Here is an 18,043-nt window from a genome sequence, read left to right as displayed (position 1 = left end):
AGATATGCCTATGAGTGTAAAAAATTATAAAGGATGGTTTTGGAAAGAGCTATCCCACATCATGATTTGGTTACTTCTCAGGAAGCAGGGGATGTCCCCAGTCATGGAGGAGAAGCGTGACTTCAGCTTGAAGACAGAACACACGGAGCACCATGCAACTCGTGTGTGTGTCACGTGTATTCACACTTATGGTGTGTGTGTCTGTATATATGGAGGTGGGAATATATTTCTAGAGGAAAGAAAGAGAAAAATTAAAGGAAAGGAAAAATAAGAGAAAAGAAGTCAGGGGAGAGGAGAAAGAACAGAGAAGGAAAGAACATGGATGGAATGATGACAGGAGGACAGCTATTACCAGTTACTGAGTCATTACCAGTTGTTATCCCTGTTTGGTGGAGTGAGGATGATTTTTATGTCATTTCCATATACTTTCCTATATTTTTGAAATTTTCTCTATCAGAGAAGAAAGGGAAAATGTCTCTACTTAAATTTACAAGAAACTTTCTAACTCTATCATCCATCTCTCTCTCTCTCTACATATATATATGTAGATATATGTACCATGCCCCCCGTGCTGAGCACAGTGCGCCTGGCACACAGTAGGTGTTCAATATATATGTGATAAATGATTGACTGAATGGCTGAATAATTGAATGAATAAATGAACGAGTGATGATGAGTTTGGGTTCCAATACGGTAGTTTTCTGAGTTAGGGTCCTACCTTCTAAGATGGTCCAACAAAATGACTTGATGAATGATAAAGGTAGGGGTGAGGGACATCAGGGAAGCTGGCTCCTGAGGCTCCTCCCTGGTGGCCCCAGGACTTTGGCTGCAGGAGGCTCTGCTGGTACTCACGTCGATGGGCACGCTGTCGTAGAGGCGTTTGCCGATTACGGTCTTCCCCTGGATGTCGATGTTCTCCCTCTCTTCGATGGGCAGTGTCTGCACCAGTGCACAGTCGACGTAGAGGGAGACATTCTGGGCCTGGATGCTCAGGGCGATCTTGTGCCAGTCCCGGTCAAAGAGGTCGTTGACCCGGGGACCGCGGAAAACCACCCTGACGGCATCCTTCATGGCACCCACAGCGTTGTACTCGACCGTCTTGTTCTTGCCGTCCAGCCGGATGGATACCTGGGAAGGAGAGGACCAGAGGCTCCCTGAGCTGCATGGGACCAAGGGGCGAGAGGGGAAGTGGGGAGGGGGCATTTAGGAGTCCGACCTGACAAACCTGAGTCAGATCCTGGCTGTGGTCTCCACCAGCTGGTCAACCTTGGACAAATCACTTCACATCTCTAAGCCTTGGTTTCTCCCTCAGCATGATGGTGTTAATAATATCTACCTTGCAGACTGTTCTAAGCCCTGTATTAGATGGAATGATTGAACTCACACATTAACCCAGGAATCATGATCTCCACTGCCTGGAGGGGTTATGCAGGTAAGAGCACATCTGTGAGACTGCAAAACAACTGGTGCAGAGGGACTTGAGTTGTGAGACCAACAGAAACCCTGACTGGTTTCAGCGTCTTTTAAAACCCTGAGCTGGCAAAACAGAACACATCTTCTGGCCAGATGCCACCTACCAGTCTGAGACCCCATCCATTAACCCACTCTGTCTCTCATCTTGAGGATAAAGTTGAAGCCCCAGTAGAATAAAGTTCCTTGATGGCAAGAACATTGCTTTTCTTGTTCACTGGAGTACCCCCAGCCCTTTGCAAAATGTCTGGAAAACTCTGGAAAAAAGTTTTACTTTTGTTTTTCTTAGAATGAATGAATGAATGAATATGTTCTCATCTGTGTGCCCATTTCTTCATCCCTCGCACAATAACAAACATCCTCTGCGACAGGCAAGCAACATGCCGAGCGTCAGGAATGCAACAATGGACAAGATTAATATTCTATCAGTGCACGAAGATGGGGGATATAATATAACATATGGAAAATAAGTATTCATCAAGTGAATGAATGAATGAATATATTCATGTTTTACCTCTATGGAGTTGGTCTTCATTTGCCCTGATACCCATGCTCCACCCTTCTCTGCCTGGCTCCAGGCTCCCAGAGTCTAACCATTAAGGATTTCTCCACCTGCGCTCCTGTGCCCTTTGACCTCCAGTTAGTTTGGCCCATGGGAAGCCCAGTGGAGTGGAGATCAAAGAGCAGGAAGAGAGAGGGGTCCAGGTATTGAGTCTTCCTGCCCCTCCCTGCCCCCTGCAGTGCCAGATGACTGTGTTCCTCCATGTACCATGGCTCTCTGGGAGCTCTCCTCCACTGGGACTCCAGAACTCACCATCTCCAGTAACCGCCAACCTCCCCCTGCCCAGGCCATCCAGGCCCAGGGTGGCAACTTCCTGCCATTGCTAACCCCGGAGACCTCAATATCCTGCCTTGGTTTCCTTAACTCTGACCCTTAACCTAATCATCTCCCTTTACCCTAGTCACTTTACTAAAACACTCTTCAAAAATTTTGGCTGTCTATTGCCTGCCTACACCCAAACTGACAGGTCACTTTGAGCTGTGTGACCTTGGGCAAGTTATTTAATAACCTCTCTGTACTATTTACTCATTTGTAAAACGGAACCAATAATAGTGCCTATATCATAGAGTCATTATGAGGATTAAATGAATTAACATATATGTAAAACACCTACATAGTACTGTTCTAAATATTAGCTATAACAAATTAAGCAAGTTCAAAGAAATCACCACAGTGAAGCCTTCTCTGACACACACATAATTGGGTTCTAACCTGGCCATTTGCTCTCACGTTGCCAGGCATGTTGATTTATTCACTTTTGTTCACAGCACTTTGTCAGTATATGAAAGTATCCTGTTCATTTATTATGTTCACTGTTTATTGCCTGACCACTCCATCCTTTTAAGCAGGCACTTTGTCTGTCTTGTTCATCTCTTGTGACAATACATGGCATGGAGTAGCACTCAATGAAAAGGTACTGAATAAACTAATGAATGAATGAATGAGAACCCCGTCGTTAAACGAAGTTGCCCACCATAGTGCTACAGTGTTTATAACACACCTCAGCTGTTCTAGTTTCTCTTTCTGGGCCCCACATGGCTTCAGTACAGCCAAGGAGGACCTAATACATATTTTTAATTGCATTGCCTGCTGGTAGTTATGGTTAGGGTGAAAAACAGAAAATTATGAACCTGACCAATAATCTAATACTTCTAATACACATAATATAATGCTTCCATATTAAACAGACTCTTCTATTTCTTGAAAATAGTTTCACATGGTTGAGCACTGTGCCCCTGAACCACCTTGGGAGATTCATGAGCACATGGCTTTCCCCTCAATGTTTCTGTTACCTCTAGCCTGAAACAGAGCAAGGGAAGCCACGTGGCTGGCGTACATCCTGTGTCGACCAACACCAGATGGGGGGCCTCGGGAAGGCACTTCATGGCTCAGACCCATCAGCAAATCCTGTTGGTTCTATTTTCAAAATACATCCAAAATCTGATCATTTCTCTGCAGTTTACTATTACTACCTGGTCTGAGTCAGTATCACCTCCTGCCTAGATTACTACAGTAGTCTCCTAATTGGTCTCCCTGTCTCTAGGCCTGCCCACCTCCCGAAGCCTAATCTCAAACAAAGAGCTCTACACTGACCCACAGGCTATGAATTCTGACCTTCCAAGTGTCATCTCTAACCAGCCCCACACTCTGCTCCAGCCATATCAGGCTCTTTCCTGTCCCTTTATCATATGTGGAATGAGCGAATGCCCCTCAGTTTCCCCAAATGACAAATGGGGAAAATGCCACTGTCAAGTGTGTAAATGCTGAATGAGTTCATGAATATGAAAACCTAGATCTATAGATCTATGACTAAAAGAGGGCATAGGAGTGCTGTTAACACCATTCTGCCCACAGTTCATCTTCTGGCAGGCCTTTATCCATTTTTCCTGTGTCTAGCCAGTATTTCCCCAAGGCATGAAGGTGGCCATCATCGGCACTTCCAGTGAAGGGCAGTCCACCAACGCTTGCTCAGTGAAATGGAACGGCCAGGTGCCTCTTTGAAAATGAGCCTGAAGTCATTCAAGGCAGGCTCAGTCCCTGCATGGCTCTGCAGGATTTCAATCCTCAGCTCATTCTGGCAGAAGGAGGGAAGGAGGCAGACATGGCAGACAGGGAGCACACAGCTCTGCAAATGCCACGGAGGAAGAGAACCCAGACGAGGGGGTGGTGTGGGCTCGCCCCGCAGGAATGTCGTGGCAGGCACCCAGCCCTATTGCACCAGACCCTGAGAACTGGAGAAGCAAGACCTGCTTGCCTGCACATGGAGGGGGATGAGGGACCCAATGAGCTGCCTGCTCTCCAGAAAAACGACCTCTGGAGGAGAATCTCTTCTCCTCCATTCAGCCTCCCACGCTATGAAATCAGGCCACCCAGCAGTCAAGCCTGAAAACGTTTATGCATCTCAATCTGACCAAGACGGAGAGAAATCATTCAGAAAAATCACGCAGCAGGACTAACTGATGGGGACAGGAGCCAGCTGGGCATGGTAGATAAATGGCAGAGTTGGAGCTTGACTGTCTGGGTTCAAAGTCCACCTCTCCCTCTTGTGACCTATGACAACGTAGACAAATGCCCTAACCTTGCTGTGTCTCAGTTCCCTCCCCTATGAGATGATAACAGTAGACCCTACTCACAGGGTGTGATGAGCACTCACAGAGTGAAGACTTATGAAGCAGCCGGGACAATCCCTAGCTCCTCTAAGTGCGTGTCAGTGTGGATAAGCACGTGCACGCAATGTCGGGGTCCAGCTTTAACCACAGCAGGGAGAGCCCACAGCTCGGGAGGGGCTTGTTCTCCCAGAGAGCAGCCATGAGTGTGGCGGCTGCGGATGAATGCTTGAGCATGCTTTTATTTTATTTCATTCCCAAACTAAAATATAATCAGGATCCCCCAGCTAAAGGTGAGTAATGTCTTCACACAGTTCATTTCTTAAGAAAGCACAGGGTAAATGACAGACAGAGACAGCGTTGATCCGTGAACTCTGAGAACAAGGGGACTGGGCTTTGGCATAAAAAGTAGTGTCGCTTCCATCTCAAACCAACGTATTGTGCTGATGGCTTTGACTTTGAGACACGTCTTTCCTCACTCGGCCATGTGCTGCTGATGGGTTGTTCTACCTTCATAGGAACTGAGGCCAAACATACCCAAGATAGGCAAAGATGGGGCTCTGGAGCTTCATTCAGGGTAAAACCAAAAAATATCATGAGAAGAGAACTACCTGTGATAAGACTGTATTATGTATCAGGTACTGTTCTAGATGATTTGGAGACATGATTTCACCTGATGCTTCCACCAATCATTCATAGTAGGCATTCTGGCTTCCATTTTACCGCTAAGAACATCAAACCTCATAAAGCTAACATGTCTCAGGGCCACACCAACAAAGGAGTGGACACGAGATTTGAACCCAGGTCTAGCTGACCTGAGCCAGTTTCCTCCACTACATCACGAAGCTGTGTCACTCGTGCTGCTATAAAGCACGTGCTATAGGACAGCAGAGCTGGCTGCCACCTCCCTGGTCAGGCTGAGTGTCCCAGAGACATGAATGAGGTCTTCTGCCCCACCAGAGTGCTGGGCACTTGGCCATCACTGGGGGAAAAAGCTGCACCTCTCTGGTGGTGTGACATTCCCCTGCAGGAGCCCTGGGATCCATACACTTGACTCTCTATCTCCGAGGCCCAGGACAGAGGCCCCCAGAGAAAACACGTGGGTGATGCCACCCCCATGAGAAGGAAACAGAAAGCTGTGGCCCACTGAAACAAGGCGTGCTGCTCAGACCTGCGGGATGCCGTACTGGTCGATGACCTGCCAGATGTACCAGTCTTCTTTCCGAGACGTCTTCCTGAACCGGAAGGTTGTGACAAAGGCGTACTCATCAGGCAAACCTTGTGGGAACACATCCCTGGAGGGAGACGGAGACAGATGACACTAGGCTGAGCGATGAGCACAGGAGCTGACAAGGAAGCCTACGCACCCCATGGGTCACTAAGTCCTGCCAATTTTACCTGTTAAGCATTTCTATAATCCACCCTCTCTCCCTCCTTTATTGCCTTTTCCTTGGATCAGGGCCTATGCGACCCTCTGTAGACCCGCACTGTGGTACCTTCATTGTCCCCCTGCCTCCACCCTCAGCCACTTCAAATCCACCCACACAGTGCACATTCCCTTCCATCTCTCCATCATCACCATTCCTGACAAAACCAACTATAAATGCTAAATTACCACTGCTTCAGGGTCAAATGCAGCTGAGTCTCCCAGCCTTTACCTCTCCCTGCCTGTTCTTCTCAGCAAGGCTCAACTGTGATATCTTATCCTGCTTTGTTCCCTGCCCCATGCACCAGGACATCCTCCTGTCTCCACAGAGCCCTGGGTAACTGCCCAGCATGGGGGTCAGCCCCTCATCTGGGAGAGTCCTCAACTCCCTGCAGCTCCACCCCAGACAGTCCTGAAACCACCCTTTCCCCTCCAAATTCAGAATGAAAATTGTTCCTTGCAAGAAGCTATAAAGAAGGTGTTCTGATCCTCATGTTGCAGCTGATGGCAGCCACGCTCTGAAGGGTTAACTCGAAGCAATCTGGCTGGCAAGTGGCAGGGCAGAGGCTCACACTGAGAGAGAGGGACTGGTCTCCAGAGCTCTTTTCTTAACCATCAGCTGGCTGCACCTTCACCCTGCAGAACCTGGGCACGGATGGGGCCGAACCCTGCCCTGGAGTCAGCGAGCTGCCTGGGGAATGCATAGGGCATTGCCTTTCCCTTGGAAGGAGTGGAAGCTGTCTGGCCAGAGAGCCAGGAAGGGAAATGAGAAGGCGTCTGGGTTCCTGGTTCTCAGACTCACAGACCCTCAGGGACCCTTCATTTGGCTGTAGAACCTGTGAGCAAAGATCAGTCCTCCCTTTCTGATTCTCAGTTCACAGATCCAAGCTGGGAGTTGGCCCAGTCATTCAAAGTCATTCTCTGAGCTGGGATTTCACCCAGGGCCACATCCAGGCACTAGGAGCAGCACTTGTCACTCACAGCACTCGGGGCTCCTCAGGATTCAGGCACACCCTAGGTCATTGCCCACGCAGGAGGAAGACTGCGCTTGCCCACCTGTCTGCACAGACACAGGCTTTGCAGCCACAGAGATATTTCACTTCACTCTCTTTCTCTTCTTCTTACATGAATGAGTCCAACTATGCTACAGTGTTTTTCTAAACACACTTTCTTCTTACACTTTTGAAATAACACACATATGTGTGTGTATAGCATATAGATGTAGATAGATATGCTATATCTATCTACATCTATATGTATCTAGAGGGAGAGAGACAGAGATTAAGACTTTTTCTTAGGCTGTATATATAAGCATACATACATACATACATATATATATATATATATGTATATATATATATATATGTATAAGCATAGATAGCCTAAGAAAAAGTTATTATAATCAGGAGGGTAGGAAGGTCCTTAACAGAGAATATCTAAAGGAAACAAAATGGCCAAATCCAATCCTTTCTACAAATAATGTAGCCGATTATGCAATTAAAGTAAAAAAGGTAAAGGGTTTGGGGTTGGAGGACCTGAGTTTGAGGCCAGCCTCTGCTTCATACGAATGGAAGCACCTCACATATACCCGAATGGCTATAATTAACAAGACAAGAAATAAATAACAAGTGTTGGAGAGGAAGTGGGGAAAAGGGAACCCTCATTCACTGCTGGTGGGAGTGCAAACTGGTGCAACCACTATGGAAATCAGTGTAAACGTTTCTCAAAAAAATAAAAATAGAACTACCATATGATCCAGCTATTCCACTACTGGGTATTTATCCAAAGAACATGAAATAAATAATTCAAAAAGATTTATGGACCCCTATGTTCATCGCAGCATTATTCACAATAGCCAAGACATGGAAGCAACCCAAGTGCCCATCAATGGATGAATGGATAAAGAAGATGTGGTATACATATACAATGGAATACTACTCAGCCATAAAAAAGACAAAATCATGCCATTTGCGACAACGTGGATGGACCTTGAGGGTATTATGCTAAGCAAAATAAGTCAGACAGAGAAAGACAAACAACTGTATGATTTCACTCAGACGTGGAAGACAAACAAACACGCACATAGATAAGTAGAACAAATTAGTGGTTACTAGAGGGGAAGGGGGTAAGGGAAGGGTAAGAGGGGTAAAGGGGCACATGTATATGGTAATGGATGGAAACTAGACTATTGGTGGTGAACACAATGCAGTCTATACAGAAACTGACATATAATAATGTACACCTGAAATTTACACAATGTTATGAGCCAATATGACCTCAATAAAATAATTTCAAAAAAGGAAGAACAGCATCACCCAGCATCTGTGTGTCAGCATCTGTATAGAGACAGTAATGCTCACTGTCGGGAAAGACACACCTTCCCTAAGAGTCGCTGACAGCGATTAAGCCTCCACTGCACATGAGGGAAGGAGACTCAGAGGCAGGAAGCGACTTGTCGCTTTCCTCCTCTGTACAACCACTCTCTTTGGATATAGGTGCTGTGAGCAGTAGATGATGTCAGAGTCTTACACAATGCCTGGTGTGTGGCTAGCACTCAAAGGATGCTCACTGAATTAGAAAAATGATTGCACACATGCAGAAGTCCAAGCTCTGAGGCCTGGTGTTCCAAGCCCACTTTTGCTGGGTTAGTATCTATCAGAGCGTTTTCACTCATTATGGATTCATTCATTCATTCAACAGATACTGACAAATCTCCTCCTCTGGGCAGAACTCAGTATGATGCTGGGACTACAGCAGAGACCAGACTCAGCTCGGTCCTAGAGCTTCTCACTGAGCAAGGGAGACAGTCTATAAATGACTAATTGCACAATTGAGCAGTAAGCTTCAACTTTGCCACGTTTTATGCAGGAATATGGGTTGTAAGGAGAGAAGATAAGGAGAGGCCTGACTTAATCTCGGAGTTCAGGGAAGGCATCCTTGAAAGTATAATGGTTGAGCTGTACTTTGGAGGATGAGCAGGTGTCCCAGGTGGAGGGAAGAGCAGGAACAAAGGCCCTGCAGTGGGAGACAGACGCCTGGTAAGCAACCAGGTCAGAGACAAGCTGGATAAAGGAGGGCTGGGGGACAAGCTTGAGGCCAAGAAGGCAGGACAGGGCCAGTCACACACAGAGCCTTCCAGCCCTTTAGCTTAAGAACACTTGGAAGCAATGAAAGGGTTTTAAGATGGAGGAGGGGTGGCATGATGAAATATCATTTTTGTTTTCAAAAGATCTGTCTGCCTGAGATAAGAAGAATGAAACATTTATTCTGGTATCGTCATTAGGCCTTGACTGGAGACCCTGGATGAATCTTTACATCATAATAATCTCAAAAATGTGGCAAGACAGGAACATTCACCTCAGGTGGAAAACATGACATAATTGAGGCACAGGGGCATCCAATAACTTGTGTAAGGCCAGGCACCCAGTAAATATTGAAACTGAGTTTCCATTGGCCAAAATGACTATGTGATTCTGGGTGGTGCTGCCTGCTATGTAATGCAGTAGCTGGCCCAGAGTAGATGTCGTGTACCGAGAACCACAAATGTTTGCTATTTAATGAACTGATAGAAAAATGCATGCATAAATGAATGATTAACACCTAATTTGCATGGAGAGGTGAGTGTAGAAAGACCAGGGAACCAATAAAATCAATGGTAACAGATCAGCTAAGAAACAAGTTGAATTCCTAGGTCAGTGGCTAGGTTGCTTCATCTCAGGGCAACCTTACCAGGCACTGGGTAGGTTAAAGCCCTCCTCAGCACTAAGTCTGTAACAATGGCCGACTGGCCTCCTTCCCGCCCTTTCCGAGGTGTCCAGGGAAGAGATGGAAGGAGAAGTAACCACTCACTCGGTCCTCTGCACCACAGGGAAGGATCCCATCCGGACATAGGAACTCTGCGCTCCGTTCTCTCTCTTCGCCAAGATCTCCTTCACACTGAACAAGTCCATCAGGTCAAAACCTGTCCAAAGAGAAGAGCTGGGAGTGAGTTTGGCCTGGAGGACAGGAGACAAAAGAAAAGAATGTCCGCTCTGCACAGGCAGCCTGCCCACCTGGCCCGGGGGAGTGGATGTGGGATTTAAGCAGAGGGAACTGTTCAAATACACAGTCAGGGAGAAAACCCAAACAACAGAGTAAGGAGATGTGCAGCTTCCATTTCCATTTCCAATGCCAGGAAAAAGGGGCAGGAGAAACGCAGACCCTGGGTTTTCCAAGGAAATGTGAGTGTTGGGAATGTCCCGGATCACAGTCAAGGATAAGAATGATGGAAGATGTCTGGCCATGTGATGACTGCAGGGAGCCAAGCCCACGGGAACACTGCGCTCACAGGCTGGCTCTGCAGGCAAAGCGGCAACTTAGGGCTCTCCTTCCTGCAGGTGCAGTTTTGCAATTCGTTTGGTTTTTGCTTGGGTTATAGTTTGGCAGTTTTTAAATTTCATGATTTTAAGGAGTGAAATGTCAGAGAGAAGAAAACTATCTTTATGATAGAGGATTAATTGAAAGGTGTTTTTTGTTTGTTTTGTTTTGACTCTAAGAAGGACCTCATGTGCACTAGCGGTGTAAAGTGATGGAAAAGTCACGACCTTTGGGATCAGGTGAGTTGGTGGGGGGAGGGGGTAACCCAGCTCAGTCACATGTATGTGTGACACTAGGCAAGTTTTATAACCCGCAGGATCCTCGTTACTTGGTCACGAAAGGAGAGCAATGATGCCACGGCACAGGGCTGTCATGAGAGTTACATGAAGTCTTGAGTACACATCACTCAGCATATGGTAGGAAACTGATACGGCAGGTCTGTTATTACTCATGATTCACCACCACCACCGCACATCCTTATCCACATCCCCCTACAAAATAGTCCAGACCAGGCTGGAGGGCTGACTTGAGTCTGCAGTGGGTTCTCAGAAGAGCCTGACAACCCTGCCCATACCAAGGCTGACATACTGTGGGATACACTGCCTGGAAACTGTGTCCCTCGGGGAATGGGAAAGCTCACAGCAGGTTAGAGGGAGGCCGACTGAGGGCAGGCACCAGGCCTCACTTGTTTCTGCATCTCCAGGGCTAATACAACTCTTGGCATCGGTGGTATCTAACTCATGAGACTATAGGAAGATTCTTGGTATTTCCAACATTCTAAGGTGTTGCCATGAGAAACAGGAAATAAACTTGTAGGGCTTACATTATGATCATCAAAGCATCTTCTACCACTAAATTTTGTGCTAAGAGATCATTTGTTCATTCAACACATACTTTTGAGAACCTCTCTGTTCTAAGTCCTGTGTAAGAAAAAAGCAGGGCAGAAAGGGTTTAACAGTGATGGAGAGTTGAATTGTAGAGTCAGACAGGTCTGGGCTCTGTTCCTGACTGCCAGGTCCTAGCTGTGTGACCTTAGGCAGGTTGCCTGACATCTCTGGGCACCAATTTCTTCATATGTAAAAAGGGGATTGTTTTAGTATGTACCTCATAGGATTCTGGTGAAGCTTGAATGATATGATTATAAGCTGTTCATACAGTGCCTGACATACAGTAAAAGACCCACAAAATAGTTTTTATATCAATTATTTTCCATTAAAATGATTACAGCCTCTTCTACCACTAGATTTTGTCCACAGATGTCATTTATTCATTCATATATATTTTTTGAGAGGCTGCTCTGTGCCAAGCATGTGTGAGCACAGGAGATGCAGCAGAGAGAGACGGAGTGCTGGCCCTTGGGTCACTGGTACCCTAGTGGGAGACCCCAAATCAGCAAATGTACGGTACAGACGTAAAGGGCAGTTTCAGGCAGTGGGGATAACTAAGCAGGCCTGGGATGGATAGGAGGTGAGCGGGAGGGACTGGGCAGGCTTCTGGGGCCAGCCCACCAGAGCAGAGGCTGTCCTGTCCTGCAGCAGAGCCTGCGATGGTCTGGGAAGGGGCTCTGTGCAGAGTGAGGCTGTGCTGGGATTGAGGCTCTGGGTGACTTTTAGGGCTGGCCCCTTCCCCGCCCCTCGCCATTCTGAGGCTGTTGAGTTCTCGGACAATGACTAACAGTTGCCATGATGTCATTTCTAAATAGCATTTCACACACTGCCTAATTAACAGAATTCATGATATAATGTTAAATGATATTTGATCCTTAAGACAGAAAATGTATCCAGAAGCTTCCTTGTGGATGAAAAAAACCACACCTTCAAACTGTGCTTTTTAATGCACACCGAGGCAAATGATCCAGCCTCTCCAGAGATGGTGGGTTCCTCCAAGGCGCAGCCACCCCCACTTCCCTACCTGACGTCCGCCACTTGTACGGGCAGCTGGGCACAGGCAGAGTGGGGCCCGCTTCCCTCGGCTGACAGCCGCTTAAGGACAAGGCCCAGTGTGCTGAGGGCACCGCCCTTCCCTGGTCCCCAGAACCACAGGCCTGGCGCACAGCACAGATTTGTGAAACTGGACATACAGCCAAACTCTAAGCTGTAACATGCCCTCACCCCCGGGCAGCCTGTGCAGAGGAGAAAGCACCCAGCACCCAGCAGGCCAAATATCCCTGGGAAGAGTCCCACTTACAGCTGTGTGAGCTTGAACGTGCATCTTAACCTCTCTGAGCTTGTTTCTTCCGCATTTCTGTAAAATTGGGATAATAACAGTGTAGGGCAGTGGAAGAGTGAGGGCTCTGGAAAGAGAAATGTTTGGGTTCAAATTCCTGCTCCCACATTTCTCCTGCCTGCCTGGCAGAGCACCATTGGCGACACATTCTGTCTCTAATAATAAGTATTGATATCTTGGCAGATCACGTTGAGTTTTAAATAAGGAAATATGTCAGACTATACCTGGCATACAGTAGGTGCTCACTAAATGCAGATGCTCTGAACCAATCCTTCACCCTGAATGAGAGCACGATCACTCCTCCACTCCATAAGAAGCTCTGAACAAACACTCAGTGACAGAGTCGGGTGGGTCTCCCCTGAACTGACCCAAGGTGACCTGGGCTGAGTCACTTCCCCCCTCAACCAAATCAGTTCCCTCATCTGTAAAATGAGAGGGCAGGTGGAATTTGGTCATTTGTGCTTCTATCACCAATAATTATTTATCATATTTTCCCCACTGCTGGAAAAAGCCACTTCTTCCAGTCAAACTCCATTTCTTGCATAATGGTGAATTTAAAACGTCCAATTCTTATGCAGTAAAGAACCCCTCATTTCAGCAAGCAGGAGGCTGCTGGTAAGGTAGAGTTCCAACTCAAAGCAAGGGGGTGAATCCCAGGTAAACATACAATGTGCATTGGGCATTTATGATGCAGAAGGCAGCCCAAGGCACACTGTGCCCACCCAGACTTATAGCTGACGGCTATGGACTGAATGTGTCCCTCCAAATTCACATGTTGAAACCTGACCTCCAAAGTGAGGTGGGAGCTTTGGGAAGTGATTAGGTCACGAGAGTGGAGCCCCCAGGGATGGTATTAGTGCCATATATAAGAGGCCCCCAGAACTCCCTTGCCCCTTCCACCATCTGGGGACACGATGAGAAGGCCATCCATGAGCCAGAAAGCAGGCTCTTACCAGACACCAAATATGCAGGTGTCTTGATCTTGACGTCCCAGCCCCCAGAATTGTAAGAGATAAATTTCTGCTGTTTATAGGCCAGTCAGTCCATGGTATTTTTGTTATAGCGGCCCAAAGGGGCTAAGACACTGAGTGACTTTGAGGAAGTTATCTGATTTTTTTGAGCCTGTTTCTTTAACTGGAAAAATGGAAAGAATAATTCCTTGCAGGGCCATCTTGAGATATCAGTGAGATGACCTAAAAAAGGGTCTGCCCTGAAGCCGGCACCTAGAGGATGATCAGTCAATATCATGAGCCCTTGCCGGGGACCACAGCGGTGACCTTTTGACCCTTGTTCTCCATGAAATCCCATCACAGGGAGCCTCATACTCTGGCGATAGCTCCACTACTTCCCCCAGAGCCCCACCAGGATCACCCCAGTTGTACAGGACCAGGCCGCCAATGCATGCACCAAGGAGCAGGCACCTCTGCCAGCAGAGCGGTGTCCTTGGGAGACCCCCCAAGGATCCTCGAGCTGTGGGCAGGTCAGGGGCACCCGATGTTGGGAAACGCCCACTGAATGAAGAAGGAAAGAAGCCCTCCCTTCCCCACCTCCCCCTCTGCACTTCTACTGGCACAGCCCCATCTGCTTTGCACAGGGACTGGATACTGCCATTTAAGTATCACTTTGAGCAGAAGGCATAGGCGCCCCCACAGCTCTGGGCTCAACACCCCGCAGAGCCCATCGGCCCAGCTAGGAGCAGCTAGTGAACTGACCGGGCCCCACGCAAGGAGGGATCTTCTGAAGACCCAAAGGCTGCTGTGTGCACTGGGGCCCTGTGCCTGGAAGTGTCCCTGTGGAGCTAGGAAGCACCTGGGAGTGGGAGCGGCTGGTGCCTGGGAATGCAGTAACAGGAGGAGAAGGCCCCGGAGGATCTCACGGTTCTAGGGTTCCATGTAACAGATACCAAGCAGTAGGGGCCTTGTTCCAGGCTCAGATTCTGTTCCAGAAAGAGGCAGAACAGGAAGGAGCAGGTTTTGTAGTTGGGCTGTCTTGGGTCCAAAAGTGGTGCAGCCCTGCCCAGAGGCATGGTCAGCATCCTCATGCCTCCTTCATTAACGATGCAGGGATGAGGGACAACTCGCAGGCCTGCCGCCCCAAGGATTCGGTGTGCTCCTGCAGGCAGAGCTGCGCTTCGCAGGTGCTTGCCCCTGTCACTCACCAGCCTGGCGCAGGTGGGCCCCTGTGGGCTCTCCCATTTGTTAAACTCTCTGATGCTCCTACTTGCCTGGGGGCAAAACTCCTGGGGCAGTTACTCCCGGGAGGTGGAGGCGGAGGGGGCTGTTGCTCAAGAGAAGCCGCCAGTTTAATTTAGGGAGGGAAAGTGTGTGTGTCTCAGTCAGACACACCGGGCCCCCATCCCTGTTCTTAGATGCTGCACCAGGATGACTTTGGTGCCTTGCTCAGCCCGTGAAAACTCCATGTCTCATCTGTAGAGAGGGGGAAGCAGTGGCCACTTCACCAGGCTGCCCGAGGCCTCACGTGGATGTCCAGCCCCTGGAAGCCTCACTGAGTGGTGGTTCTTATCCAGAGTCTGTTCAAAATCTGGTGGACATGTGCCCAGTGCCCACTCTGTGAGAAGTCAGGGGCGAGAACGGCAGAGTGGCCTGTTCTTCCACTTCACAGCTTTGTCATCTGTTACCAGAAATGGCCACCTGAAGCTCGGTTTCCCTTTAGCAGTTATATGTGGGAGAATTAAAAAAAAACTTTTAAAAAAGCAAACATATGCTCTACTTTCTGGTTCCACTTTTATTGGTTTCAATGAATAAAAACAAAGACTTAAACACGACAAAACTTTCAGCAACAAGCAATTAACTAGGTGGCAGCAAATGGCACCGAGAGAAAAGATGAATTGCCTGCAATAAAGAAGGGCCAGGAAGGAAAATGAAAAATGTTCCCAAGGTAAATGGATTCTGATGCGAGGCACCACGAGATAAAGAAGCGATTGTTCAATGCAGAAATTGTGAGGATGCACCTCCCTGAAATCACGGAATGAGCGGAACCGGGTGGCATCAGGGAGACCGCTCGTGATTGCCCAGAGTTGACTGGCCACACCTGCTCCATGCCAGCGCCTACTGTGCGCTCTCTCTCATCCTTCAAAGGTCTACACTGGAAAAAGCTTTGCTGGACTCCCCCAGGCATGCTAGTTAGACCCGGGTCTTTAGTGGGTCTAGCCAAGGTGCACACAGCTTGCTTATGGGACTGCTTCCCTCACTAGGTGGAGAGGGTTTTGAGGGGTGGGACCAGATCTGATTCATGTTTCCATCCCTGAAAAAGTCAGGATCCTTGTTTGTTCTTGTTTGCAGCGCCATTTGTAGAAAGAGGGACGGAGAGAAGGAAGGGATTCACCAAACCATTAAGGGCCTCCTACGTGTTAGATGCCCCATTGGCCGCTCAGATTCCAATAATGGACAAGACAAAATCCAGCCCCCAAAAGTTTAGTGTTTAAAAGGAAACAGATACAGGATTGAATGGGGCTATTATTGTGGATAAATGATAAGGAGGGGGAATGGCTGTGCTTGTAGAGCAGCACATGGAATATTTTCCTTGTCCAGCTGAGGAGCAATCAGGGAGGGCTTCCCAGAGGAGGCCTGGCCTGAATTTGAAGAATAAAAGCTAGGCAGATAGAGAAGGACAGGGCATCCAAGGTAGCTGGATGTGTAAAGGTCACCGGACTCAAGTAAGCCAGGTTCCTTCTGAGAATTGTGGCTATTTCAGGATGTCGGGAGCCGTGGTTAGGGGGACACTGGCTGGGAATGAGATAGGCAGGGGAAGATCGGGCTTGGTTCTGTAGGCCATGTGGGAGAGTTTGTTTCTTTCTGCAGGCAATGGGGAGCCAGGAAGGACTTTAAAGCAAGGGAGAAACACAATCCGGTTTCCATTTCCAAAGGTCATTTGGGCAGCGGGTGAGGGTGAAGGAGCCAGGAGAGCAGTGAGGACAAGACTTGCTAAGGTGGGGCCTGGGGAAGGAGGGGGAGAGATGCTATTGGGCTGGAGACTATTTGGGAGGCAGAAGGAGTGTGACTTGGTGATTACCTGGATGTGGGAGCTGCGGTGGGAGGGGAGAGAAATCCAGGCTGTCTGTGGCCGAATTTCAGGGCTGCGTTGTGCCCAGTACTTTCTGTAAGCATTAAATAGCTAAGCTCCCAGAAAAGTCCTATAACACCATTAGTCACTAGAATTTGCAGAACATTCAGTTATGAGGACCGAGAGGGATCCTCAGAGACGTTATTTCGGCTGCACCTGTTTTATAGGCGGGGAAATGGCCTCAGAAATGTCAGGAGACGGACCCAAGGCCACTATGCCTCCCAACTGCCCTGTCTGTTCTCTTCTCCATCCTCACTGGTCCAGCCTAGGTAAGCCCTAAAAACAGCTGGAGTCATTGAAGGAAACACCTGGAGGTGAGGCTTTTGGGAACCGCATTTTTTCCAGAGTACCAAAGTCCATCCGATTACCCAGTTGCATTTAAATTGGCAAGTCTGAGGCTCCATCTCTCCATAACTCCCGTTCCAGCCTCAATACGGCTGGAGCCTTTCATCTGGGCTGGTTATTGTTAGAGGAGACGATAGATGCAGCAGGATCTCTGTGCATTCGGAGCTGCACAAACAGGGCATCTGCGCCCTATGCTAACGGATGCCCACCTAGCATTGTGATTTATTTCCCGGGATCCTCGGAGCCCATGGAGGGGAGAGGGGGTTTCGGGGCTCCACTGGCTGCAGATCAACACAGCGGATTCCGAATAGAGGGTCCCATTCCTATCCAATCACCAAACAGACTCTTCAGTCGTATGCTCGTCAAATGCCAGAGACTGAAGAATTTCTTCACAGTTCTGCATATGCATGTGTGTGTGTACACACACACACATACACACACATGCATGTGCACGCAGGCACATTTGCCCCCACACACAGACACACATTCTGAATCTTCTCAGCAAGAATCAGTTATTCTTAAGCAGAAAAAATATGTGGGGCCCTTCGGCCCACAGACTGACAGGAGAGCTCACCCAGATTTACAGATGACACACGCAGATTCCTTTGCTCGTCTGTGTACCCTTCCTTCCTCTCTTCTCTCCTTCCTTCCGATGGTCTGGATGTGAGCCCTGACTCCGCCACAAATTCGGGCAAGTTACTTAATTTGTCCGTACCTCAGTTTCTCCAACTACAAAATGTGTCATAGCGCCTATCTCATATATTACAGGGTTAAATGAGAAAATATGTGCAAACCCCTTGGCACACAGCAAGTACTCAGTAAGTGTAGATTATTACTACTGTTGCTATTAACGGCATTATTGTCATAACTGTTCCCTCCTATGGACATACAGGGCGCTGGATAATGAATTATTTAGAGGAAACACTGCTATGAAGGATTCATGGTTCATGAAGCCAAATATGGAGAATG

The 18,043-nt window shown here is 48.1% G+C and overlaps 1 protein-coding gene across 2 annotated transcripts in view; it reads right to left on the bottom strand.

Moving 5' to 3' along the window:
* The window catches only part of COL22A1 (collagen type XXII alpha 1 chain), a 263,198-nt gene that overhangs the window by 211,505 nt on the left and 33,650 nt on the right, over positions 1–18,043 (bottom strand). For both annotated transcript variants that reach the window (XM_004431045.3, XM_087447112.1), the window contains exons 4-6: positions 9,914–10,025; positions 5,810–5,933; positions 853–1,128 (exon numbers count right to left, since the gene is read on the bottom strand). In XM_004431045.3, the coding sequence (XP_004431102.2) occupies positions 853–1,128; positions 5,810–5,933; positions 9,914–10,025 (512 nt within the window). The remainder of the gene's footprint in view (positions 1–852; positions 1,129–5,809; positions 5,934–9,913; positions 10,026–18,043) is intronic.

Source organism: Ceratotherium simum, chromosome 23 (assembly GCF_057802395.1).
Source record: "Ceratotherium simum simum isolate JZ-2026a chromosome 23, ASM5780239v1, whole genome shotgun sequence".
Taxonomy (NCBI): Eukaryota; Metazoa; Chordata; class Mammalia; order Perissodactyla; family Rhinocerotidae; genus Ceratotherium; species Ceratotherium simum.
The sequence above is the reverse complement of the archived record's forward strand: the minus strand, read 5'-3'. Positions and strand labels throughout refer to the sequence as shown.